The 25,274-nt window shown below is 45.7% G+C and overlaps 1 protein-coding gene across 2 annotated transcripts in view; it reads left to right on the top strand.

Moving 5' to 3' along the window:
- MXI1 (MAX interactor 1, dimerization protein) overlaps nucleotides 1–25,274 on the top strand; it is a 57,097-nt gene that overhangs the window by 8,400 nt on the left and 23,423 nt on the right. The window contains exons 1-3 of one of the 2 annotated variants that reach the window (XM_068949649.1): nucleotides 166–314; nucleotides 1,021–1,153; nucleotides 17,880–17,909. In XM_068949649.1, coding sequence (XP_068805750.1) covers nucleotides 242–314; nucleotides 1,021–1,153; nucleotides 17,880–17,909 — 236 coding nt within the window. In that variant the 5' untranslated portion in view covers nucleotides 166–241. Of the gene's footprint in view, nucleotides 1–165; nucleotides 315–1,020; nucleotides 1,154–17,879; nucleotides 17,910–25,274 lie in introns of those variants that run through there. The other variant, XM_068949648.1, reaches the window with a different exon arrangement.

The following is a 25,274-nucleotide window of genomic DNA, read 5'->3' as shown; positions in this document are numbered from 1 at the left end:
CTGTCGGTCAGAAACCCCTCCGGCCCCGCTGTTTGTCGGGAGGAGGAGGAGGAGGAGGATGAAGGATCCTGGCCCTTCCTCCAGGCTCTGCTGGCACCCGCCGCCCGGCCGCCGCGGGCAGGGGCAGAGCGGTGCGGCTGCGAGGAGGGGCAGCCGGTAGGCAGGGACGGCGAGAGGGGGCGGAGGGGACCCGGCCTGCGCAGGCCCCCCCCCCCCCCCCCCCGCTGCCGGCCGGGGGGCCATGGAGCGGGTGCAGATGATCAACATCCAGCGGCTGCTGGAGGCGGCCGAGTATCTGGAGCGCAGGGAGCGAGGTAATGGGAGGACGGTGCTGGGGCGGCAGCTTGCCCCCCCCCCCCCCCCGGTGGCGGGAGCGGCGCTGGGGTCCGGCAGCCCCAGCCGGGGGGGAGAGGCCAAGGGGGTCAGGGTGAGCGTTTCCTGCTGGGCTGACCGCAAACCCCCCGACAGCGTGGGGCTGAAGTTAGGGTTAGCCAGGTGCCCCTCGAGGTTGTGGTTGAGGTGGAAGACCCTCACAGAGGAGGGGAGCTGGAGGTGAAGGAGATTCCTTGGGGGAAAACCGTGGGTTGGCTTGAAAGTTTCCTGCTGGACAGGAGGGACGGTGGGGTGAGGGTCAGGGTTTGCAGAGACCACGATGGCACAGTGAAACACGTCTGCTTTGCTCAGTACGCCTAGCTCGAACGAGGAGAGAGGGGCGAGGGAGTCTGTAGGCTGTTGTGTCTCCTTTTGATGTTTCCAGGTGTTGGAGATGTGGTGTCCTTCCTCCAAGGCTGGCAGAGCCTTTACACTCCCCTTCCTCTCTTTTCGCCACCTCCCAGTCCAGTTCTCTCTAAATGCATTGCCAGTCACTTTCCTGCACAGTTTTTGTGCTTCAGAGCCTCCCCACCTAGGCTGGTGGTGGGTTAGCACGAGGCCTGCCTGCTGGTTTTTTTTTTTTTGGTTGGGGTTTTTTTTTTTTTGGAATTACCCTTTTTCACACCCTGCCTGTTGATTCTTGTGCAGAGTGTGAACATGGCTATGCCTCGGCCTTTCCCTCAGTTCCAAGTCCTGGACTACAAGACCCAAAGCCCACACGGAGGCTGAGCCGGGCAAGAAAGCACAGCGGCGGTGGCAGCAATGCAAGTATGGCCAACAGGTACGATGTGGGCAAGAAATTGTGGGTGCAGGGCTGGATGGAAGGATGAAACTGGAGACGGGAGAGAAACTTCCCTGCAGGAAAACTCAGAGGAAGGAGCGTGAGCACAGGGGCGTTCAGACCTGGGACACACAAGTACAACATCGCTTCTGGATCCATGGTGCTGCGAGCAGAGGGGACACGGAGGAGCTGTCTCTGGAGTGGCACTGCCAGCTGACTCAGTGCCAAGGCTCAGATGCTGCAGAGGGAAGGGGAATGGGGAGAGCTGTTCACAGGGTTTAGGGAAGATACAGGCAATAGCTATTCCCATTACACCGGTTAAAGATGGTGGTGTCTGTGCAGCCCAGAAGTTGCTGCACAGAAGGGGTAGTGTGTGCGCAGCCTGAGTGCTTTGGGAGTGTAGTGATAGGCATAATTTGAAGCAGGGAAATGATGCTTTAAATTGGATATCCCATGACAAATGAGGAGAGGGAGATGACTGGCTGCTATGCACAATGTGTTTGGCAGTGGGATTTCCCAGCTTTCTGAATGCTTAGCAATTGTAGGACTGCGTGTTTTTGGCACCTCTCTGATATTTCTTGGCTTGTTAAATGTAGGAGAGATCTGTACGATCCTTTCTAGCTTTTGTTTTCTTTTGCTCCTCTCTGTAGAAGTGTCCAGACCTTGTTGAGACCCTCTGCGGTAGGGAGAACCTTAAGAAGTGTAAAGCATTAAAAAAGACAATTACTAGCTTGCTTATACTGCAGTGGGGCCTGTGCAATCCATAAAATGGTGGCAGGTTGCTCAGGCGATAAAGCTTTCTTAAGGCCGTTGGGAAGGGAACTGGGGTGTAGAGGCCTAGGGGAAAGGTTCCTTCTCTTACTGTGCCTGTGCTTCCCTGGTGTTTGATAATAAAGGTTATTTGAAGTGGTGTTAGGATACTTTGCTGTGGGGAAGTTCTCCTTGGGATCACCATATCCTGGACTCTTTGTATGCCGCACACTTATATTTACTTCCCTCCTTCATCCACCCTCTCCTAATTTCAGGGTAGTTGTATTCCTTTCCTTTTTCTTATGAACTAAGGTCCCAAATCCCAGGCACTTCGTGCTGGGAAATGACAGTAAATGCTGAACTGAGATCTGTTTTTTTCCCTCCTGGGTTTCTCGCATATTATTATTTTTCCATCCCACACCTCTTTCTCTCAAAGGCCTTTGTCATGGCAACCTGCCCTTCTCCTGAGGAGGGCTGGAAGCACATCCCCCTCAGGAGCTCCTTAGCACTGAATCCTGCAGCCTCTAGACTAGAGTGGGATGCAGAGCTTCCCCGTCCCTGAGGCTGGGGTGATCAGCGTGCGCTGCAGACCTGGAGTCTGTAGGCATGGCTCTAACAGGATCCTGAGGCCAGCTCGCTGGGCTGTTTGGCATGACAGGCTGAGTATGTTGTGGAGGGAAGGCAACAGAGAAGCAGGAATGATGCTTCTTAGCCTTCTTTAAAAATCTTCGTTATGCAAGGAGTATTCAGGGCCAAATCATATCTTCGGTGTGAGCGGTGCATAGTGTGTTGCCCTGTGTGCTTGTTTCAGTCCCAAGAGGTGACTGGCCTCAGGTCTGCTCTAGCCAGAGATCAGAGCTGCTCTTTCGGGGAGCTCAGCCCTCACGCACACAGTTGGTGATGGAAGTTTCTTTTAGCACAAGTCGTAGCAGCTTGCATTTGCTGTGGGAGATGGCAGGCTTTCCAGATGGCTGCAGTGCTGGGAAGTGACAACTGTGAAGTTCAGGGTGCCTCTAAGTGCGCTGCAGTGTATTTTGTGTGACGCTGAGTATAGCATTAGCCTTGTTTAAAGGAGGGTCTGTATCATCCTTTCCTGTTAAAACCAAAGGGACAGTTCAGTAAGTTCTGTCTAGTGAAGCTGTTTGAGTGGACTTTGAATCAAACATTTAGCAGTTGATGAGGGACCAAACTTACATTTCATGCTTGGGTGAGAGATTTTTCTTAGATTACTTTTGTTTCAAAATGTTTAATCTAATTAGAAAAGTTATGCTTTTAGATATGGGATCTCTTGCGGGTTTTGTCACTTACAGCAACCTTTATCATTTGAAAGCCTCCTGTATAAGGATGTCTCTCAAGCAACCTTAGCAAAGCACTATTTTCTTTGCTTTTTTTTTTTTTTAAATGTATGCACTCTTAGAAATTGAGACACTTGAGTGTTTTTGTTGGTCTTCATTGAACCAAATAAACTGTGCTTCTGAGGTTCAAAGTGTTTACAAAGCCTAGGCGCTCTTTATTTCGTAGTTTAAATCCAAGTTTTTCCCCATCAGTATTTGCGACCGAGACGTTGCAGCTATTTCTTTGCAACGAGCACTGTGCTCTCGTGGCACGATTACCCAGACAGTTCTGAGGAGAAGGTAGCACAGCTCTGGGTGGTGATGGTGGAAGAAGATCTTATTCCTAAAGAAATAAAGATGGTCTTCCAGTGCCTGTGAAATAACTTTTTTGTTCTACCTTTAATAGGAGTGTAGAGCTAGAAGAAAAAGCTTTTTCTCTGTTTCTGATTGATGCATTTTTAAATAAGGATATTTTGACTCAGATTCTCTTCCCTCCTTTTCTTTGTCTCTGTCCTGCAGACTGCTGACAGCATGCAGACTGCTGCAGAGGGGAGCCCCTCTGAAATCCTTGGGGCCTTATAAATATATGTATGTATAGTATTTTGCATGGGTATTTTAAGGCCTTTTGGATTACTGACTAGTATTGCATGCTGTGGTGTAGATCCTGTACGCAATTAAACATGCGTGATCTTGTTGGCTTTAGTCAGGGCTACTTAGGTACTGGATAGTTAGGCACCTGCAGAAATGTGTGGAGAATCAGTCGTTAGGACCTGGATTTTCTAGAAAACAAGGGGGACTTTTAAAAATACCTCATTTAACATATAGCTAAAAGCAAAAGTCAAAACTAAGCTCTAATTTAATACGGATTGGTTCACTGGTTTGCTGTTTTTATTTTGGGTTTTCTTTTTTAATTTTCTTATGGATCTTGATAAGGGTATTTTCTGGGTTTGGGACTGGAACGAAAAATTAACAGCACTTTGCTTTAACATACAGTATCAGTTGGTCGTCTTCCTTCTGAAGACAGTTGTGGGGCAGAAGCTGAGCTCTAAAAACTTGCTAGAGAAGCCAAGTAGACCATGCTGGGAGTACAGCTCTTTGGGCACTTTAACTGCATTCACTAGTCCTGGAAACTTCTCTTGTGAACTCTGCAGATGCAGTTCTGAGCAGACCCCACTATTTGAAAGATTTTTTGCAGGTAGGACTGGGCTGGTTTGATATTTACTGTTTTTGGAGAATAAGCGAAGTTTTTTAATAAATTGTTGTGTGAACAGGAAATAAACAGCAGGGATACCAAATGATTCCCCACCCCAGTACAAGCAATTTAATGCAGTTAAGATTTATATCAGAATCTGAAATGACAATATTAGGTTGTCATTTGTATTTTTTTAGACTCCCAGGCATAGAGAAAAGCCTGTTATTTTTTCAGCCTGATCTTAGGGAGATGCCAGGCTCCCTCCCAGTGATGCTAGGAGTCCTCAGCTCTCTCAGGAAGCCTGTGCTGTTAAGAGTGCTCAGAGAATCTATTGTTCGGTTCCGTGGGGAAGGATTGATCTCCATCCAGTTTCTTTTTCCTTTCATTTTCCTCTCTTCCCACTGTCTTCCCTTGTGTCTAAGGCTGTTTCCCAAGGGCCCTCAGCAGCAAACCTTTCAGACATCCGCAGTGTGCAGGCAGGCAGCCCGTAGAGCTGGGAGTCAGCAGATCTGACTACAATGGGTATGGTAGGGCATTTTGGACACCTGGTGTCTTCAAAATCCAGATGCCTGTGTTTCTTTGCCTTTCGAACTGTCCTAGTGATGCAGCTCCTTTTCTTTTTTTTTTTTTTCCCTCTTCTTTCTCCCTCTATTGTAGAGGCTTCTTGCAAGAGCCAGGCCCCACTTAAGACTTTTTTTCAGAATTCTAAATTCCATCATTTGATTTTGTGCTGAATCTTCTTTGTAGCCAGTGGCCCTCTGCTCTCGTGACCTTTAAAGCTGTCTTTAGAGGGCGGGGGGCTGCAGCTACTGAAACGCTCAGATACTGCTGCTTTATGGCTTAGTTTGCACACTGTCCTTGAACAGGAATGCAAGGTAGGTATGCGGAAGGTGCCTCTTGTGCCTCAGGTGATGGCTTCACGTGCCACAGCTTCACAGGCGCAGAAGCTAGAAGGATGTGGCATGTAGAGCTGCAAGTCAGCCTTGGTTGTCTGGTGCACAAGAAAGCCTGACTTACCAGAACAGCGTGAGCCAGTACTGCGTGACTACCTCAGTCTGTAGGGGAGGAGTAGGGGGACTGTTGGTATAACACTTACTTATACCAAGTTTTGAATATATTACGTCTTTTCTGTCTGAGGAGCTTCATTGCCCCAATAGCTGATGATCTTTAGTTCCTCCTGCAGCCTCTGGAGTTAGGACTCTGCCATAATTCCTATTTTATTGGTGGAGAGAAGGCACGGGGGGCTGAGTGGTTTGCCCATCTTATGTAAGAAGTGTGTGAAAGAGCAGGCTTTTGTGTCAGCCAGAGTCACTCCATTTTCTGCCTCAAGCCCCTATCCCTCTTTCCATATCCGCTCAGGCAGCGAAGTCCCCAAGGCTTTCTGTTGACATCTTCGCTGCTTCCTAACCTCTCAGTTTGTTTGTTTCTGGATGATACTGTTTATTTGTTTTGGGGTCGTCTTTAGCCACTTTCACTCACATTGAATCACACCTTACTCCTCATGGGAGTTGCGTTTCAACTCACTGCGTGTAGGTGGGTTAAAATCTGGCCTTTGTATAGTGGGTTGGAGAAGGAGACTCTGCTTTCTGTCTGCCGTCTTGTAGCACCAGAGAGCTCTGTTCATGGCTCAGGACTTGGCTTTGCTTTATAGGGTACAAACCCACATGTGATACAGAGAATGGATGGGATTTGCTGTGCCATGTTTTGATTTATGCCGCGTTTTGATAATGTACAAACAGTGAGATTGCTATCTGTAATCATCGTGCTGTTACCTGAAATTTTGTCTAGAATCAGTTGAATATGCTAGTTACCTTTCCAAGAAAGGGAAAAACGGCCAAGCTTGAGCTGTTAAGGAACACTTCTTTGTGTTAGAGCTGCTAAGAGGGTTTGGCCAGCGCTATTGCCTACTACGTGTGAGCATGGCTTTTCTCTGAAAAGGCATAATGACAGTTGAATGATAGGCTGGGAAAATAGATTGCTGGTCCATCCTCTTTCCGTAGTCCAATTGGCAAGATGAGCATAAAAATTATACCTCTGGCTTCTCTTTACTGGAGAGGAACTGTGCTCAAGTCCCGCACTGCTAGTAATACCTGCACATAATTTCAGAGTTGTTTCTGGCTTGATTGTAGCATCAGTTCAGGCTATAATCTAAAGACCTAATACCGTAAATGAGCAAAGTCCTGAGTAAGAGAGAAACCGTGTGAAACGCACGACGGGCAAAACCTCCTTGTTCCAATCCCACTAGCTTTTTAAGTTTGTATTTGAATGTGGTTGATTAGAGCAGGCTTCTCGGTAGGGCTGTCTTAACAAATAGCTCTGTGAGGCCTCAGCCACATCCCTTCTGCCTGTTCTATGTAGATCGCACCAATGCGATTTGCAAGTATAGGCAAGCAAGCCGTAGTGATGCTGGAGTTTCTGAAACTGCCGGTGCTGAGTTGTGCCTTTCCTGTACTGATCTACGTGGGAAGTTGAGATCCTGCCAGCGATTTAGGCAAAAAGGTATCCAGCGTAGATGAGGGTCTTCTCATGATGTTTGGCTCTGCTGTACCACAACGGATGGGTTACTGAGGGAAGTACAGAAAGTGAGGGTGAGCCCAGCGAAAGTCTTGAGAAGCATAAATCCCACTCCCTATTGAGGAATGAGGTCTCTGAAAGCACCCGAGTTTGGTATGGCAGTTCCCAATGGGGAAACCCTCTATGTTCCCCTCTGTCACCCTATTTATTTTAGAGCCATCCAAGTGGGAAGACACCAGAGTTGTGCTTCCTGTTTTCTATTGTATATTGGTAATATAGGCACACAAATATAGAGATCTGTGTGGCGGAAGCCCATGAATCTGGGCTGAATTTATACATGGATGTCTTCAGTAGGTATAATTTACAGTCTTCTGAGACTGCTTAAGTTACACATGGAGTCTTTCATGTAAACCGGAATCAGGCCCGGTTGCTGATATATCTGCAACTCAGCTATAATTCACTGTTGCAGCACCTGTCTTGCATGGAGCATTGCTCTCAGTGGCTGAGAGCTTATTCCTCCCAGATTTGGAGGAAGTCTCTATAGGAACGTGCTGTTTTGCAGCAGTGGGACTGTTCGGGCTCACGCTGTGTGTGTTGTGGTGCTACCCAGGTCGAGCTCTGTTGCAACCGCTACTGGCTGATTTGCGCTGGTGATGGTGGTGCTGGTAGGGTGATGAGAAACTGCAGATTTTGGTGCTGGAGTCTCTTGAAACGTGAAGGTTGTTAGCCCCAGCTGCTAACTGGTGTCCTGGGATGGTGGGCAGGATATTTGGGCTGAACTTGGTTATCTCTTCCTGGAGTTGCTCATCTTGTGTTTCTGCTGAGGAACACTGTATTCAGTGCACAGTCAATTCCCTTGTTTAATTAGTATTTCTTATTTGTTAGTTTTTCATCTCCCTGTGCTTCTGCATTTCTGTATCCTCTTCTCTATATGATGACTCATCCATAACACGTGCGGGGATTTATCCTTGGTGCTTTTATTTAACCTGACTCTTTGGTTAACAGTGACTTGGTTGTTGCCTGTAGTGTTGTTCCCATTGGCCTCCCTTCTGTAGGTAAGACTGACTTTTTCCTTTCTTGCTCCTGCTTGATCTTTCAAATACGCTTCTCTTCCTGACCCAGGCAATTCAGTCCATCTTTGCATGTCATGTTGCTGAGTTACTTGTCACGTGTGTTGGACTTACTGCTGTTCGTTATCCTCTGGTCCTTCCTGACAAACTTTTGCCTGAATTCGGAGGCTGGCTTCTGTTTGTTCTCTTCTTGAGAGAGTTGGCTGCTACTCGCTACCCCCTCTGCACCAACCAAGATAGGATTTGTTTTTGTTGACTGTTTTGAGCTCTCTTGATCAGAGGCTATGGGTCTCGGGGACTTTGCACTTGGCTGGCCTTTGCCTGGATCTCTTTGTCACGAGACACTGTCTCGTTGATCAGCTCAGGGGCAACAAGCCTGCTTTTTCCATCCCTCTGGATATATTCCCATCTCTCATTTCTGTGCTGCCTCCTGTACTTGCATTTTCTGTTCCGAATGTGATTTCACTTCAGTTCTGCTGCTTTATGCAGCAGTTTGAAGTAGTCTAGATGATTTTCAACATTATCTTAATTGCTTGCTCTTACTATCACTGCTTGCTCTGTGGCAAACAGGCATGTGGACTGAGAGCATTTCTCTTGCCTCAGTTGTGATTAAAGTTCTTCTGCATAAGATGCTTGATTATTTTATGAGCACTCGTACTTTAGCTCCTTCCTTCTGTTACACCATTGAGAAGAGGGTATTAACTGAGTGCCAGCAGTCATGGGCAGGGACAGGGATGGCTATTGAGACTATTATCCCAGTGGCTGTGGCCCTGCTGCTTGGACAGCCAGCTGTTTATAAATCAGTTTATAGCTATGGCAAGGTAAAATGGCACCAGTTCTACTTTGCCTTGAAAAGTGGGACTACAAACTGCAGCTGTTTGTGAACTGCTTCACAGGTAGCTTGGCCATCTGGCAGCAGCAGGAGGTAGCAACCTTGCTGCCTTTGTGGTAGCGGCTGCTGCTTGTGAGCCAGAACTGCAAGAACAGAACAAATCGGAGCTTTCCTTTTCTCTGCTTTCTTTCTTTTTTTTTTATTTTTTGTGACTCTGTCTCCTAAATGCTAGATAGGTATGTCCTTATTGACAGGATGTGATTCTGGCTATCAGGAGATCTAGATTATCTTCCTGATTTCCCTAATACAATATATAGATAGTTATTGTATTTTTCCTCTTTTCAAATATACTTTCCCTCCATGCATCTCCAGGCACAGTATTGCAGCAATATAGTTGTAACATGAGAGATAACTAACAAGTGTAAATAGAAGTGAAGAAAGTCTGGTCTGGCCCAGAGCCATGCAAATGCCATCAGTTTCTTTTCAAACAAAGTGAATTTCAAGCCAGGTGACATTTACTCAAAAAGCCTTATTTTCCCTAGTGGATCTGGAGGCAGTTTCTTTAGGTCAGAAGGTGTGTGTTGTGGTGAAGTGTATGTTCCCCAAACAGACTGTTGCTTTGTGGATGACATGGCTAAGGCTATTTCTGGATATGACCATCTTCCTCTAAAGGGTAATGTTATGTGTGGGAAGAAGCATGGTATAGGGCAAAGGGCTGGCATGCTGGGCCTTGGATCCTTTCCTGAGACTGCAAATGAAGGGCTGTAAGATCTGGGCATGTCAAGATGATCTGCCTGGGTCCCACCATCTGTACATTACGTGGTTCCTACCATCTGTACATTGGGGTAATGCGCACACTTTTCTAATCCTGTTTTCGGTAAGCAGCATTAGTTTTTAGGAACTTAAGGCTGTTTGAAAGAAAATGGGGCTTAAGATCCTAAGTGTCTTAAGTGGGTTCGAAAATTGCCCGCAGTGTCTTTACTCTCTTTCTGTAACCTAACATACTGGTTCTGGTGACTCTTTGGAAGATATTGAGGCCTTGACCTTGTATCGGGACTCTTGTGGAGCCTGCTGAAAGCAGTGGGGCAGGGTACAGGGGCCACGCAGAGCCTCCTGCAGTGTCAGATCTCGCCCTGCTCTCTAATACACTTCAATATTAAACAGAGAAAACTTTGTGAGCAGAGATATTAGGGTGTTAGCAGGGGATGAATGGAGTTTGTGCCTTGTGCTGTTTAAATAATCCATTTTGCTTCAAATGATCCGTTTATGATGACTGGGATCCTGGGGTCAGCACACACCTGGCATGGGCGCAAGGGAGCGTCTGTATTTCACTGTCCTTGTTCTGTGCTTTCAACTTCTTCATTCCTGTGGGGAGCTTGGCAGTGCCGTGGTAAAGCCACCTGATTTTTCCTCATCAGGTCTTGAAAAAAATCATTTTGCTAGGGGTTTTAAAAAAAATCCAGACTCTGTTTCCGAGAAGTTGATTCCCTTGCATCGTGGATCATAGGCAGGAGTTTCTCCTTTCTGAAAACGGAATTTGCCTTTCCTTAACCTGTGAGAATCCACCTGAATTGGCCCAATTCTAAGTCATTATAGAAGCTGTCAGCAGCTCTGTGTTCAAGGGAGGTGGGCTAGAGTGTCTCTCCTGAAATAGTTAAGATACGACCCAAAACGAACGTATGTCACCCTTTGTGTATGATCTGATGTGCACCAGTGCCTTCTGATGTGGTTAACTATGGGTGGGGAAGGTAGGAGATGATTTCTGTAGGAGCTTTACTCACTTGTCACGAAAGTTAGAAGGCAGATGATAAAGCAGTGAATAGCTCTCTGGACTACTCGTTTCACTCCTGACCCCTCCAGCAACCCGGTGTGAACGCTCAGCAAGTCACTTTTAGCCCAGCTTGTCATAGGAAGCTCCCAGATAGCCCGTTCTTCATGTCTTGATATTTTTTTTTTTCCCAAGGTGTGAGCCTGGGATCTGAGCTGTGGAAGTGCTGACAATGCACAGCCGCAAGGAGCACTGGTGGGAGCAATGCTTTGAACCTGTAAAGTGGTCCAGAAAACCAGGCCCTTGGGGTCTTCTTCATCGAGATACCCAGAGGGACAAGAAACTGCAGCTCTGACTTCTCTGTTTCTCAGCTTACCACTTGGAAAACAAGGATGTCTGACAATAAACGTGTTGGTGAACTGCCTAGCTGCTGCTCTCCGTGAGACTGTAGAAAAGCCTGTAAGGAAACCACTGGCTCTGTATTCAGAGCAGGGCTTGGCTTGAGGCCACGCATTGAACAGTGAGGAGAAAACAAAATATTGAATAGCTGCTTGTTCAGCAAACCCAGTTCCTCTTGGCCAGGCAGGGCCCTGAGTGAGTGTATATGTGGGGCAGTTTTCCCTTAGCGCTTGGGGCTGGGACCTGCCTCTGCACGTGGCATGTCCGGTGGTATAGGAGAAAGAGCAGGAGACCTGCACAGTGGCTCCCGGCTGGTAGGGGAGGGAAAGAAGCCAGCTGGGGGCTCCTTTGCAGGCCACAGAGCTCAGCAGTGAATGCAGAACAACCTTCTTGCTGTTCCACAGCCTGACTTGGAAAACCCTTCCCCTGCAGAGCACTGCCTTGTGCAACTAATTGGGGTGTCTCTCTGGCTGCAGGGTCAGAAGCTCTGGTTTAGGGGAGCCCAGCTCTGGAACCGAGAGACTCATGGTGCTCAGCAAGGAAGAGGAGTCTTCCTGCTACCTCCTCCCTCGTGCTGAGAAAGCAAAACGTGCGACACCAGCCCAGAGCTCTATCTGGGGCTGCTGCCGCAGTTTCTTCTCCACCTGAAGGTTGTGCCTGATGTGTCTATCAGATGAATTGTATCAGTAAAATAGTATTCCTTGGCTTTGTGCTCTCTCTTTAGATTCTTCTCTGGCGCCTCATACCATGGTGTCCGAGTAGAGAGTTGGCTCTCTTAACTGGGCGGGGTGCAAGGGATGGTATAGGGTTTGAGCTTTTTTCACTTTCCCACTTACAGCTTACATTGATTATGTGATTTCTCCTTTTGGACCCGAGAATCAGATGGTACAAGTATCCTTGTTAGATGTCTCTATGGGATGCCCGAGAACAGCAAGCCACTGGTGCAGCCCTTATCCTGGGATTTAGGGAACGTAAGTTCAGTACCCTGCTTTGCCACAGGCTCTCGTGTGACCTTGGGAGAATCAGTTAGTTTTGCTGGGCGTTGTTGTTGTGGACACCCTGCCTAAAAAGTGATAGGGAATAGTTCATTTCAGAGATGTTGCAAACAGAAAGAATGGTAATGAGATGCAGGTACCAAACTAAGGGGGGCCTGCATAAAGACTGTAGATGGCTTTGAAGACATTTAATTCTTCAAGGGTTGTGTGCTGTTGATGTTTTTGAGCGAGTGTTGCAGGAGGCTTTCAGGACAATATAGAAACCCTGGGGTAGGTGACTTGCTGCGGTCATTGCAAACCACATGGAGGAACTCCTTCTCGTTGTCGGGAGCCGAAACGGGCTATGGGGCCACTTCTGCTTTCTCAAAGATGAATAAACAGGAATAGATGCCAGTGCAGTTGTGTCCCCTTCTCAGCTGGTGACTGAGAATGTGAACTTTGAAGAGGGACTGGCTTGATCCTGGGAAAACAGCTTTGATCAGAGCCTTGGGAGGAATCTGATACCATGTCAGTCTAAGAGTGACAGAAAAACTAGCCAGAGTTTGGGGCCAGATTAATCTGGTACATCTCCATTGACGTCAGTGAGAAGGTGAAACATAGCCTGTTCTGTCTCCTCAGTTCAGCTCCTTGTGGAGAAGCGTTTACTGTGGACCTGAAGGCCAGACTGTGCAGGGGGATCTCGAGAAAATAATGACTAAGAGAACTTTTGGCTCTAGCGTTACTTGCAAGGAAATGTTTTGTTAGAATCTCTCCTAAGCAAAGCTGAGGTGAGGCTGTGGTTGGACTGGAGCCTAGCATTTGCAAAGAACGTAAGGGTGTAGCAGGAAGACGTGCTCCAACTGTGCCATCTCCTGTTCAGCTACATCCTACTCCTAACTGTACAAGCTGTTGGCAGCATGAGTAACATAAGCTGCTGTGTTCCCAGGACTCCACATGGTCTTCTAGGAGCCAGGGACCTTGGCCTCCCGGAAGTGAGGTGGGTTCACAGTTCCCTTGGAAACTCCATCACCGAGCGTTTCCATCTTGACAGAAAGATTTGACTCTTGTGCAGCAACTCTCTGATCGTGGTTTATCTTACTGTTGGGCTGAACGTCTCACCTACTGATGGAGCTTTTCTGTAGACTTCTCAGGCTATGTCTTGTGCCCTTGATTTGATAGACTGGTTATGGTGTTAGTCTATTGCCTTTGGAAATGCTACCAAAATGATGGAATTCCTTAGCCAATACGTTTGGTTTTGTTCATACAAGTCAGTTGATTTAAAATTGAAAAATCACCCTTCCTTTTAGTTTATTTTGTCCTGTTGTTTGGCAGTTTCCAGTAGAAGTAGTTTTTGAGGAAGAACTTATATGAAGGAGAGAGCAGTCACTTAATTCAGTGTTTTTCCCAGAGGGTTGATTTTGGCTAGAGGAATGGAAGAAGGCATTTCCTGGAGGGGAATTTGGTCAGACAAATAGATGTCAACAGGCAGAAGGTGGGAAAGGATTGTAAAATGAAGGAGATGATGTGGCGATGCATAAGCGACAGGGGTGGCTGCTACCTGGGCAGCATAAGGTAAGATGGAAAACAGTTGGCCTGGATGCCAAGTTGGTCTTACTGCTTCACTAAACACAGTTAAGGTAACCATGCATTGGTTTGCACAAGCGGATGGAGTACTTCTTTCATGATTAATCTCTTGCTAGAGCAGAGTGAAGTGAGTGAGTTATGGGTCTGGTTTGGAGGACGTGCACTGGCCTTGTGTTAAGGACCTATATTTGAAGAGTTGATTTCCCCCTGCCTCAGTACCCTGCAGCAGGGAAGGCCAGGAGCACCTCCTGAGCCTCAGGCATCTCTGCTGTGATGGAGATGGAGCTCTTGGAGTCCTGAGCTCTGCTGAACCCAGTGCCAGATACAGAGAGGAGGGTGGTCGGGTCGAAGGCGATGCCAGGGTCATTGGGTCTTAGTGCCACCTGCGTATTAGGTAGGACAAGGACGCTTGATTGTCATCTTTTCCCAGTAAAAGATAACTTCCTCTCTGAGAAACCAAAGCAAAATGCAGATACACTGCAAATGCATTTGTTGGGCTGTTTATCAATACTAAATATGTAAAACAGAAAGGTCAGTTGTGTTTAATGTCATGTGGCAGCTTTGTGATTATAATTACAGTAAAAACACCAGTGAGATATGAATTCAGTGCTCTACAGAGCTTGTTCCTCCCTGACAGTTTGTTTTGTTGGCTTACCTGTGCTCTGGGAAAGTTTGGCAGCCCTTACCCTGGCCTGAGGGATTTTATTTAAATAAAGAAAATGGGATAAGCTGATAACTTATTTACAGTGTCTCACTCACTGAGGGAATTCAATGTAGCTTAGTGTTTCAGGAACACCTTGTCACAAGGTTGGGTAGCAAGAATTGCAGTAAGAGATGCAAAGAGGTTGTTGCGTCTGACCTTAAGTTAGTGTGACTGACAATTGCTGCTCTGTGTGTTTCTTATTATTTTGTATGCAGTTTCAGATATCTGGGGAAAAGAGGGACAGACTTGAGTTTCTCTTCTTTCAGCTTCGTGTTTTTAAAAATTGTGATGGGGCCTGCTTGCTGTTCTTGTTGTTGTTTCCTTGGCTCCTGTATATTAAGCTTCTAAAGCTCTTTCTTGATCTCTTCCTGAGCTGTTCCCAAACGCATTCATCAGGATTCTCATTCTTTATATAATGTTCTTTAAGTTTTTTAGGGACTGTTACCAGTTTGGATGTTTTCTCTTTAAAGAACTAACTACTGGGGTTTTTTTTGTTTTTTTTTTGGGGGGGGGGGAACCTGACTTTTAAGAGAATCCTGCAGTTAGTTTGTGCTGAGCTACCTTTCAGTTGTGGCTGAGGTTTTGAAGCGGGGCAGGCTGGAGGCAGTGCCGGTACTTGGGCTTTTGCCAGTGTGCTTGGGCTTTTGGTTTCCTCTCTGAACGTGCCTGTACCCGCATGGTGGCGGTTTCAGCTGTGTGGGTGGAGGCAAGGTCTGGCTTGCCCTGTCCGGCTGACAGCGGGGACGTGAGCCGCTCGGGTCTGCGGTCAGCAGCAGTGTCCTTACGTTACTGCATGGCGCGGGCTGTGACTGACTGCCAAGGGCAGCAGAGCAATGTTTCAGTGAAGGCACCGATTCCCTGCTGTTGTAAATACAAAGTGTTACAAGTAAACCCAAAAGGTTCCTCAAGTGTTGTGATGCTTTGTGGCCATGGTGTTTGTCTGTGTGCTCATCCAAAAGCTGGTGATGCCCTGCAAGGATGGGGCTTTGAGTTCAGTGTGGCGATACTGTCTAGGTTCCCATCTTAGTTTAAGAGGTCCAGTTACATTTGATTCTGTGGCTGTGCAAAAGCTTTTTTCTGAATGCAGTATCAGTAGAGGTTCCTGTATCTCTCTCCCTTTTTTTCTTTTTTTTTAAATCTACTGCACTGGCAGCACTGTCCTTATTTAACTCCAGATAAATCTTAGTAACATGTGCAACCCCAAGACAAGGGGAGAAAATTAATCTCTCGATCGGGAACTACAGAAAGTGAAGTGAATTATGAACAGAAGAGGGAGGGTTTTTCCTGTGTCCATTGCCCGAGCGAAGGGAAGCTGGCATAGAGAATGCCAGTCAGAGAACTGGGGGGGAGGGGGACTTTTTTTTTTCTCTACATTTAAATGAAAGGAAAATTTAAGACTTTTCCAAATGTCCTCAGTAAGACGAAGCAAAGCAGAGACGACAGAGGTCGCATTCCCATAGGAATCATTTTACATTGCAGAGATTCTTTTGTTTGCATTCAGCACAGTCAGAAAGTGTTTGGGGGTTTTGGTTTTTGTTTTTAATTTGCCACTGATATGGTTAAAAGTCACAGCATAAGTTTCCTGACTTGGTGAAAAGCAAGCCTGTGACCCCTCTCAATTGTGTTGCTCATCAGAAAGAAAATAGGTAATAAAGAGTCTCCTGTGTGAGAGGAGTAGGGAGAACCTGCTGTTTTAATTTTGTTCACAGCAGTGGGCCAAACTTTGTTCTTTCAGTGCTGGCCTTGATAATTGGCTTGATATAATATAGGAATTCAAGCCATTGCGTATCTCTGGCTTTATAGCTGCTAATGGAACAGGCAAGAAGAGTGCAAAGTCTCCTGCAGGAACATACGGTAAATAAGATCAACAAGCATGTTCCGAAGAATACGTGGGCAGTGGTTCTAAAGGGGCCTCGGCTCAGCCTCCGGAGGGTTAATTTATACCCAGTTGCATTCCAGTTGCCCAGCCAATGGATTTTGCTGGTTTAGACTCCATGGGGATGTGGTTTTGGTTTTTGGGAGACTCTTCTGGACTAAATGTGGATTATGTTTGTGTCTGATTCCTGAGAACTAGACTCAAGGGGTTCAGTGTTCCTGGGGAGGAGGAATTTAAGGTTTTGCTTTGGGAGTTTCCTCTGCTTTAGAAGTTTGGCTGTAGTGTACTTTGCCCTCAGGGGACCCCGCATCCCACTGCACGGTGGACATTGCACAGGCGTACAGTAAAGTTTTTAGTTTGTTGTCCCGCTGGTCGCCCGCAGCTCTCGGCCATGGCAAGCTGAGACTCATTTGCATTGTTTTTTGCAGACATCCGCAGTTTATTCGTCATCTTCACTGAGGTTCTAGCACCTGTTAAGTGCTCCTCCTCCCTTTTTTTCTGAGAAGCATTTAATTATTGCAGGGTTTCCCTTGGAGCACATCCTTCATTCAGTTCCCTAATTGTAGAATTCTCTGCGGGATTCTCCAGATGGGGGATAGAGGATAATCTTCTCAGAGCTCCGGAAGAAATGTGATGCCAAATTACAGAAAATAGATCCTTTTTATTAAGCTCTTGGGCTCCTTTTACTCTTATTTTAAGGTGACCTTCTGTTAAAGACGCATGTTGGATAAATGGCTATCCTTTTTAAGTAATCCTTGACAACTCTACCTGGGTTACTAAAAACATTGTTAGATTAGAAATCCTGAAAGGATTACAATTTTTCTTTTTTTTCTTTGCCATTCAAGCTGTCATCACAGCGACTGGGAAAACAGACTTGTTTTTCCCCTTTGTTTCTAGTTGGTCTCATTTTCATGCTCTGAGCTCTGACTTATGGAGTGCTGGCAGTGTATGTGACATGGCGGGCAGGTAAAAAGACAAATCCCCCTCCATTGTCAAGTGGTCACAGTGCCACTATATGGGTCACTCGCTCTGCGGCAAGCTCACGTTGTGGCAGTGCCATTTCAGTCCCTGAGGGGTTTCTGGGCATCCTAAAAATGCTACTCTGCTCTGCTGATGTTTGCAGACGTGGCACTTTGTGGACATCCCATTTCATGCCTAAGTGCTGGGCATGTTTGAAGTTGTACTAAGCTTGATAAATCTAGTATGTGACCACCAAATGATTCCAGGGCTTGTCCTTGCAGAGCCGTTTCAGTTGGGAGATGTGCAAGTATTATGTGTATGTTAATTAAGGCTCCACAAATTCCTGTGTTGGGAGATGATATCAATATTTTTACAGGGTAGATGGAAAAACTGAAGCACAAAGAAATGTAACTGTAGTCCTGTACTGAACTGATGGTAGAGCCAAAGATACAGTCTGGAAATGCTTGACTCTGGTCCCCTGTTTTAATCATTGCTTCTCCTTGGGATTTCATGTGCTTTTAATTCTCTAGGAAACGTTTCCTCTGACACCAGGAAGAGTACTAGCTTTGCGCATAGCTAGTCAATACAAGCTTAGGACGGGGAATCTCATCTCGCCAGGGAGAGAGGGAGGTTATAGCTATGTTTTAATACATGTAGTTGGTTGGCTTCATGCTGAAATATGCCATTGGGGGTGTTTACAGCTTGCAGTGATTGGAGTTCTGTGCTGGGAGATCAAAGGTGGCTAATCCAAATTTTTGTTTATCTTCCAGGTCTACGCACAACGAACTAGAAAAGAACCGGTAAGTAGCTAATGAGCTGAATTTGAATTCTAAGAAAGGCAAGCCTGGTGAGTGTAATGTGCTTTAACGTTACCCATGCAGGTGTCGTTTGATCAGCTTAGGCAGCCATGACTGACCACACTGCATCAGGTAGTTTTAAAAATTCAGAGGAAGACAGAAAAAGATCTGAAAAAGAAGCCTTATTTTTTTTTCTTCTCTCCCTCTGTCTCTGAGAAGGCAAGAAGTGACCCAGTTTTGTGACTAATCTGTATGCAGAGTAAATACTGTTCTTCTCCTGACATAGTGAAATCTGATTGGGGCACTTTCCATACATGAGGTTGCTACGGGATCAGGTTTCTTGGGCCCTGGGTAGTACGTGTTACCATGAACCAAAGGGCAGAGCCCTGTGCTCTCTACCCTCTCCCTCCCACCGCTCTGCAGGGCTGTAATAATCTCTGCGGTGCAGAAGAAAATACCATTGTCTGAAGGCCCTGAGGTCTGGCTAACTGCACTCCCGTGAAGAATTTCTCTTCTAACCTGGGTTAGGCTTGAGCCTGTTTATCCTTGAATCTGGATGGAGTTTTAGCAAGCCTTGCAGTTTTGTTACTTGGCTAGCTCTGCTATATGACTCAACCCTTTTGTAACAGGAGTTAAAGTAAGATAAATACTATTGAGACAAGGGGAGCTAGTTCACACACAGATCAGATTATAGCCTTCTATTCAGGAGGCTATAGTTAAGGTTGTGTCAGGGTTTCCATTATAAACTTATCTTGGTTTTTCTGTGGGATTTTTTTGTGTGTGTGGCTGCTGGAACAAAAGCAATGCTCTGGCCAGCTGCTCCTATGAGGAAACCGCCAGGGTGGGCAAACTGAGTCTGAATAGATTGATTGCCCCCTCTTCCCTCTTAGCAGCCATCATTTAACAGGGGACGCTAATGTAGCGGTGGTCAAGGATTCACAGAGGCTTCAGACAAGTGTGGATCTCATTTCAGCTAAGGTCTTTCCATATAGCTTCAAGGGATCAGAGCTGGGTACCTCATGGGGCATATTGCCCTCTGTTTCCCCCCACGCCTGCCCCCTTTATGTTGGGAAACAGCTTTGCCTTCGCCTTGTTTCTTCATGACTGTGCCTGTATCTCATGGTAGCTGTAAGGGCCTGCAGAGCTGTCATGGTCCTATCTTTCTGGAGTGATGCAGGGAGGCTTTTCGTTTCGGTCATGTTTCTCCCCTGTCCCACTGAGCCTTAACCTTTCCCGGTCCCAGGTTGAGCTGTATTGAGAAGTGCTGGCCCCTTGGTTTTCCAGTGCTCTCTGCAGCTTTATTTACCAATGACAGAAAGAAAATGCGATGCTTGGGTCTGACCCAGAACTGAGGGTGCTTTTTTTCGCCATGACAACAGTAAACAGTCACTAATTTTCAGTGTGCTTATTTGCATATCTAATTGTTACTACAAACGCTGCTTGCCCTCAGTACAGCTTTAGAGCAGAACCATCCCTGTCTTTCCCTGTTCCGCCATGGTCCTTTCACAGTGTCCAAGTTTATATGTGCCCCGACCACCTTTTTCCACCCTCAGGCTTGTGGGCAGGCGATGAAGCTTTAAACTGCCTGTGGCTGAGATCCAAGCAGCTAGTGTTACGCGGGTATTGTGCTGCTAAGGACAATAGGACTGGCGAGTAATGATGGGTTTAGGATCCACCCGATACCTGCTGTGTGTGTGAGCTGAGGTAGTTTTTGCCTTGGTTCCCTATCTTTACGTGGGCACAGTAATACCACTTGGGTTGGGAGTTTGAGAATTAACAACTGTTACATATTTTGCACTTTGTTATATGTTACTAGTGAGAGGAGTATTGTTGCCTTCAGCTCCTGTCACCTTTTTCTGAATGTTAAGCTGTGTAGCTCTGTTGCTCAGCTACAGAATTTGTCTTCTCGTTCCCCACTAGTGCAGTACCATCTCTCTTTTCCTCTTCTTCCACCTCAGTTACGCTCCCCAGTCCCTCTCTGCTCCCGACTGAAGAGGCCTAACCATCAGCCTTCTCAACGAGGGCTTTCCTAGAAGGCTTCCCATTCCCAAGTCACTGTATTCCAGGTCTTGTGCCTCAGACATGGTTTTACAAGCCCTTGGTTTTCATCTTTCTGGGGAAGGCTCACATTTGATCACACTGGGTAGTCTGCACAGGCAAATTCCTGTGTCTGGGATCTTTGATCAGGAGCCTTCTGCTTCTTGTTTGGGCATTGCCTGTCCCTTAGCGGTGATGTGCGTGGCTGATTAAGCCGTAGCATCTGCAAACCTAGTTAGACCCAGCAGTGGCTCTGCTGGATTTGCAGTGTTTATTACCAACAATTGGACAATGAGTTTCATACTGGAAGCGTTTATTTTCAAACTCCACAGTAGTGTTTTCTGAGTGAATGGAATTGCTTCCCAGTTAGATTTTTACTGTGTTTCATTTGCTGTGTCTGGAGATGCTGACAAACTTAACAGTGGCAAAGATAAAAGCCCTGATACTAATGGCTTTGTTGCTGGCAGGTGCTCATTTTCCCTATTATTTGAGATTATTCCTTTTGAATCTCACTGTTATCTCCATTATTGACACACACTATAATTTTCAAAATTGTCCACTATTAGGTCTCTGACTCTGATTTTTTTTCATCCCCCTTCTGTCTGCTAGTAGCAGCCTCCTTATGTTCAGTTAAATTTTAACCCATTCAATAATTACACAAAGCTGCTTCAAGCAATAGCAAGAGAGCAGTAGAAAAAGAAAATGTTCTTCATTTTGAATATGCAATTTAACTTGGACTCGATTATTGCAGAGATAATGATGTTTGTATGCATCAGAATTAGGGATCTTGTAGTCCTTTGATGTCCAAAAGCAGTTACAAAATACATAAGAATAAATTAAAGCAATGTTTTAAGCTCCAGTCCTTTTTTTAGTCTTGAAATATTTCATAAACACTACAGTGATTCTGGTAAAGAAATACTTGATTTGGTACCCAGTAATAACTATAATATTTAAGTGACTTCTTTCTGCTTTGATTTGGCTTCTTACCTGAAGAGATTGCTTTGACATTTATAGAAGGGGCTTTGTTTGATTTATAAAAGATGAAAATTAATTTATAGTTATCATCGGTCATTAATCCTCATGTTGGAAAATTGTTTGTGTTTGCTATTTAACGGGTATGTGTTTCAGTTTATCTCTGCCCAGGATGAGTCATAGCTTGCATCTAAACATGAAACCGGTTTTCTGCTTCTCATAAGCTGTAAGACGTAACTAATGCAATACTTTTTAGTCCTTTAATATGCCCGCTAGAAAACTGTACTTTCTATGCAAGAACCCATCTTTTGTCTAAAAGAAAACACTGTAGAGCAAGTGACTAAAATATGAACTTTCGTAGAAAAACATTTTCTCAAAAATACTAAAAAATTCAGGTTTAGTGGAAATTACGCACGTATGTGTTTATGGACAGGTAGTCTTATACAGTGGAACATTTAAAAGCAGAATTAGCTGTCGTTTGTGAACGTTTTAGATGCTAGCTGGTTTTGGAAGGATGTGGTCAGTGCGGTAGTGAAAGAACATATACAGCTTTTCGATGACTTTCCTGCTCGTTTGAAGTGGCAATTTTGGTAGACCAACGTGATGTTATTGTCTGTCAGAAAGGTTATATTCCCCTGACAGAGCAAGAAAGATATTTATAAAGCTATTGATCAGGTTTTCGTAAAACTTCTGTTCCTTTATATCCTAGACTGATCTATTTGGGTTTGATTTGGTGATGACTGTTAGATTGTAGGGCTACAGGGGGTGCAACTGAGGCACGCGTACGCTAGAAAGCCCTTAGATGAGAAATGTTGTTTAAGTACTAAAGCAGTATTAAAAATAGTAGCGGTCAGAGATAACCAGGTAGGAAAACCACTTATTGCTTGGGAAGGTTTTTTTGTTTGTTTGTTTGATGTATAAAGAAGTCTCCCCAGCAGTGTGTGTAGGGGGCAGGGGGTAAGTTTTGCTAATTTTTTTTTTTTAATTTCATTTTGGCTTATCTTACAAGACTGGATGAGTGGATTGCTCTTGGGATTGTAATGCAGCAAAGAGAAGGAAAACGAAGCTGAGTAACTGGGTAACGAATGAGTTATTAGGGCAGGCTTTCCTTCTGATAACAATAATGTAGTTCAAACAGCAGGCAGATTTGAGGAGGGGGGGGAGAAGCCTTGGGAGAAATTTTGAAATCCAAATTTTCTGAAGATCCTAGTAGTTTTGTAGCTCTCCAAAAGATCCCTCCCTCCCTCCTTTTCTTTTTAAGCAAGGTGAGTGCGCAAAGCAAATTCCAGGAAGGACAAAACCAATTCTAAGCCAAGTTGCTGGAAGAATTGTGCTTAAGGAAAAAGCACGGAGTAAAATGGTGTAAGATCCTTTCTCTTCAGTGTGTTCTGAGGTGATCAGAAACAGTGAAGAAATCGAACGTGTAGCAGTGATCGAGTACTGTGGTTCTTATCAGGATCTCCCATATCTTCTGTGATTTCCCCGTGCCTTCTTCCTTTAACGGGAGAGGCTCAGTTAATGGCAGAGCGCTTCTCCAAAAAGCTCTCTCCTACAGAGCTGACTGTTTGAGGTAGCAGGAGAGAGACAGGGGAAAAGCCCTGCTGAACATTTAGGAGAAAAGCCTGACCTGGGTCTGTTTCCACTGAAACACGTGGTTTTCTCGGGCTCTGCAGCAATTACGTAACCTCGTTCTGTTCCCCTAGAACAGGAGCTTGCATGTGTCTGTGTTAGCAAAATGCAGAGCGCAGTGCGTTTAAATAGTTCTGGCTTTAAGTGGTGCAGACTTGCTGTCTAGGCTGGGAAGAGAGAGGGAAGGGAAAGCGTAGTGAGTCCCTGCTACTCTGAATGCATGATTGTGCTTTTGTTGTGGTTATGTGCTTGCCAAGGCAACCTGAGCAGTATTTGTCTTGAGCCGACTGATCGGTGCGGCGGTAAGTTCAGTGCTATTTATCAGGAGAGCTGGAACAAGAAACGAATCCAGTAAATTTCATTTGTCCTCTGGAGTCAGTTTTGTTTTCATGTTAACTTCACGTTGCAAATGTTGACAGTACATATTGTTTTCCTTATTAATAAAACTTGGAACCTGTGGTTTTCCCTGCGGCAGCCAAACCACGGCCAGTACAGCTAAGCATGCATCTTCCTTTGACACATCCAAAGGTCGGAGCGTGCCCTGATCCAATGTGGTCCTTGTGGGAGCTGTGGCTAAATCCTCCTGTTTCAGTGACCGACACAGAGCAGGAGCTGGAGCTTGGACTGACAAATGCAACTATTTACAGCTGGGACCAACAATTTTTAACAAGTTAAAACATGTGCCTGAAACATAGGTTAGTTTGGGAGCGAGAGCCAGGTAACTACTTCACTGATCTGCCACTTCTTGCTTAATGTGGAGAGTGAAGTCTGTGGGGCTCTCTTGGGTCTGAACTAGAGTAGTTCTTTCTGTGCATGTTCAGTTACGTTCATCACTGCTTAGTGTCAGTCTGCCTCTTGCTATGTTGCTGTTATTTTTTTGCGTTGCTCCAGGAACTCACCAGTCGGATGTTGTAAAACGCAGATAAGGTCTCTTTGGCTGACCGCTATGCTTGTTCATGAGATATGCCACCTTGTAAGTGAATCAAAATGCCGTTTTTGCACAATCTGAAGTCTGTGAAGGCTTTGTTTCGTGTTGGTCGGACAACAGAACGTTTTGAACTCTGAGTAAAGCAGCTTGAAAGGGGCAGTTAGTTTCCATGCAAAATTCTGAAGGAAACAATGATCTTCTTTTTGTTGGAAGTCCTTCAGCACTGCTCGTATTGGAATTTCTTGTTTGAGAGAGTGTGTGTGTGTGTGCTTTTTTAATATATTCAAAATAATTCAGTGAAGAGTAAATTCCTTCCTTTCTTTCTTCTCACCTCCCCTATGAATCCAATAGCAATGGGAAAAGGAAAAAGAAAAGGAACAGTACTATTATTTTGGATACTCTGTCTCAAAGCAAAATGTTCTTGTTTGAGGAGCGTTGCACAAAATTTTAGGGATGCTTGCTGATGTATTTTTCTCCCGTAGTATAGAAAAAAGCATCGCCACAGACTACTTGGGCTACCATGAGGTTCTGATGCTGAAAATCTTTTCTTCGCCCTTTTGTCTCCCAGAAGGGAGACTTCAGAGGTTACCCACGTGTGAGGAAGAAACCTACTCTAGAGCTAGGTCTCTTGACTTGCTGGCTGAGTTCTTGCATTTGGAGTTCTGCACTTAAAAATTCTGGAGTAGTGAATCCAGCTGGTATCAAGTAGTGCCTTACTGGTTGTCCCCTGCTTTAAGGGAGTTAGGAGGTGGTGTGGATGAGTTACAAAGGCAGTCACTCATACTTAGGTGGTATCTATTTCGGAGTGCACCACTGCCAGCTTTGGTTCTTGAGTCCCTTCCCAAACTTGCATCTTCAAATTTCTGTTTGGGTGTGTTGCCCCAGTTTTCTTTTAGGCTGATCCCTTTCCTTTACTATATATTTATGGGTGTCCTGAAGAAATAAAGACTAGGCAAACCTACCTGCAATCAATGGGATTGGAACAGGGAAGACTCTGGCCCCTGGTAGGAAGTCAAGCTTTTTGTGCTTTCCTGGCTCGGTTTTCAGTCCTGTCAGGGCTCTGTATTTCCCATACCTCTCCCAAATGCATCGCTAGCGACTCTGCAGGCTTTTTTTTTTTTTCCTGGGGTGCTGTTTTGTTGAAATGCCAAGAGCCAGAAATTCTGCTGCAACAACTTGTCTTGTTGAAGTAACTAACGTTACTCATGGGCCTGGAAGCATTACTAGCTAAAAGCCACCTGGGGAGTTTCTGCTTCAGAGAAGATGAGGTAATAGGAATATAATTTCTGAGACAGATTACCTGTTAACTACAAGTTTCAGGACTTTGTACTCTTGGGGCAGAAGCTAGAGTTGCCTGCAGGTGTTTGTGTGTGCTGATCTATATTTATATCTGATATACTTGCTGAGGGTACTATAGCAACACGGCCCGTGCAGCCTTGTGATAACCAAAGGAAAACTCAATGTGGAATAGGAAATATAGGCAAGAAACGTTCTCATTCTCCTTTGTGGGTGTGGCCCCTTTTTACCAAAAAATCATAACTTGGAGAACCCTTTTCCTTACGATACTCTAAGGAGGCAGGGAAGAGCTGTCAGACCCCCCTTCAGTGGGTGGGGAGCACAAACACAGATGCAGGGCCTGACCCGTGGGTGTACAAGTCTCTCCCCTGCCACCTCTGCTTCCGTTCTAAGTTTCTTTCTCGCTCGTCATATCCCTCCCACTGTCCTGCCTGTCGTCGTTACCCAGGGCTAGGAGGTGAGGGGTGACACTCTCCTGCTGCCTTCGTGCCTTCTCCCCTCTGCAA

This window comes from Struthio camelus, chromosome 7 (genome assembly GCF_040807025.1).
Source record: "Struthio camelus isolate bStrCam1 chromosome 7, bStrCam1.hap1, whole genome shotgun sequence".
Classification (NCBI taxonomy): domain Eukaryota; kingdom Metazoa; phylum Chordata; class Aves; order Struthioniformes; family Struthionidae; genus Struthio; species Struthio camelus.
The sequence above is the reverse complement of the archived record's forward strand: the minus strand, read 5'-3'. Positions and strand labels throughout refer to the sequence as shown.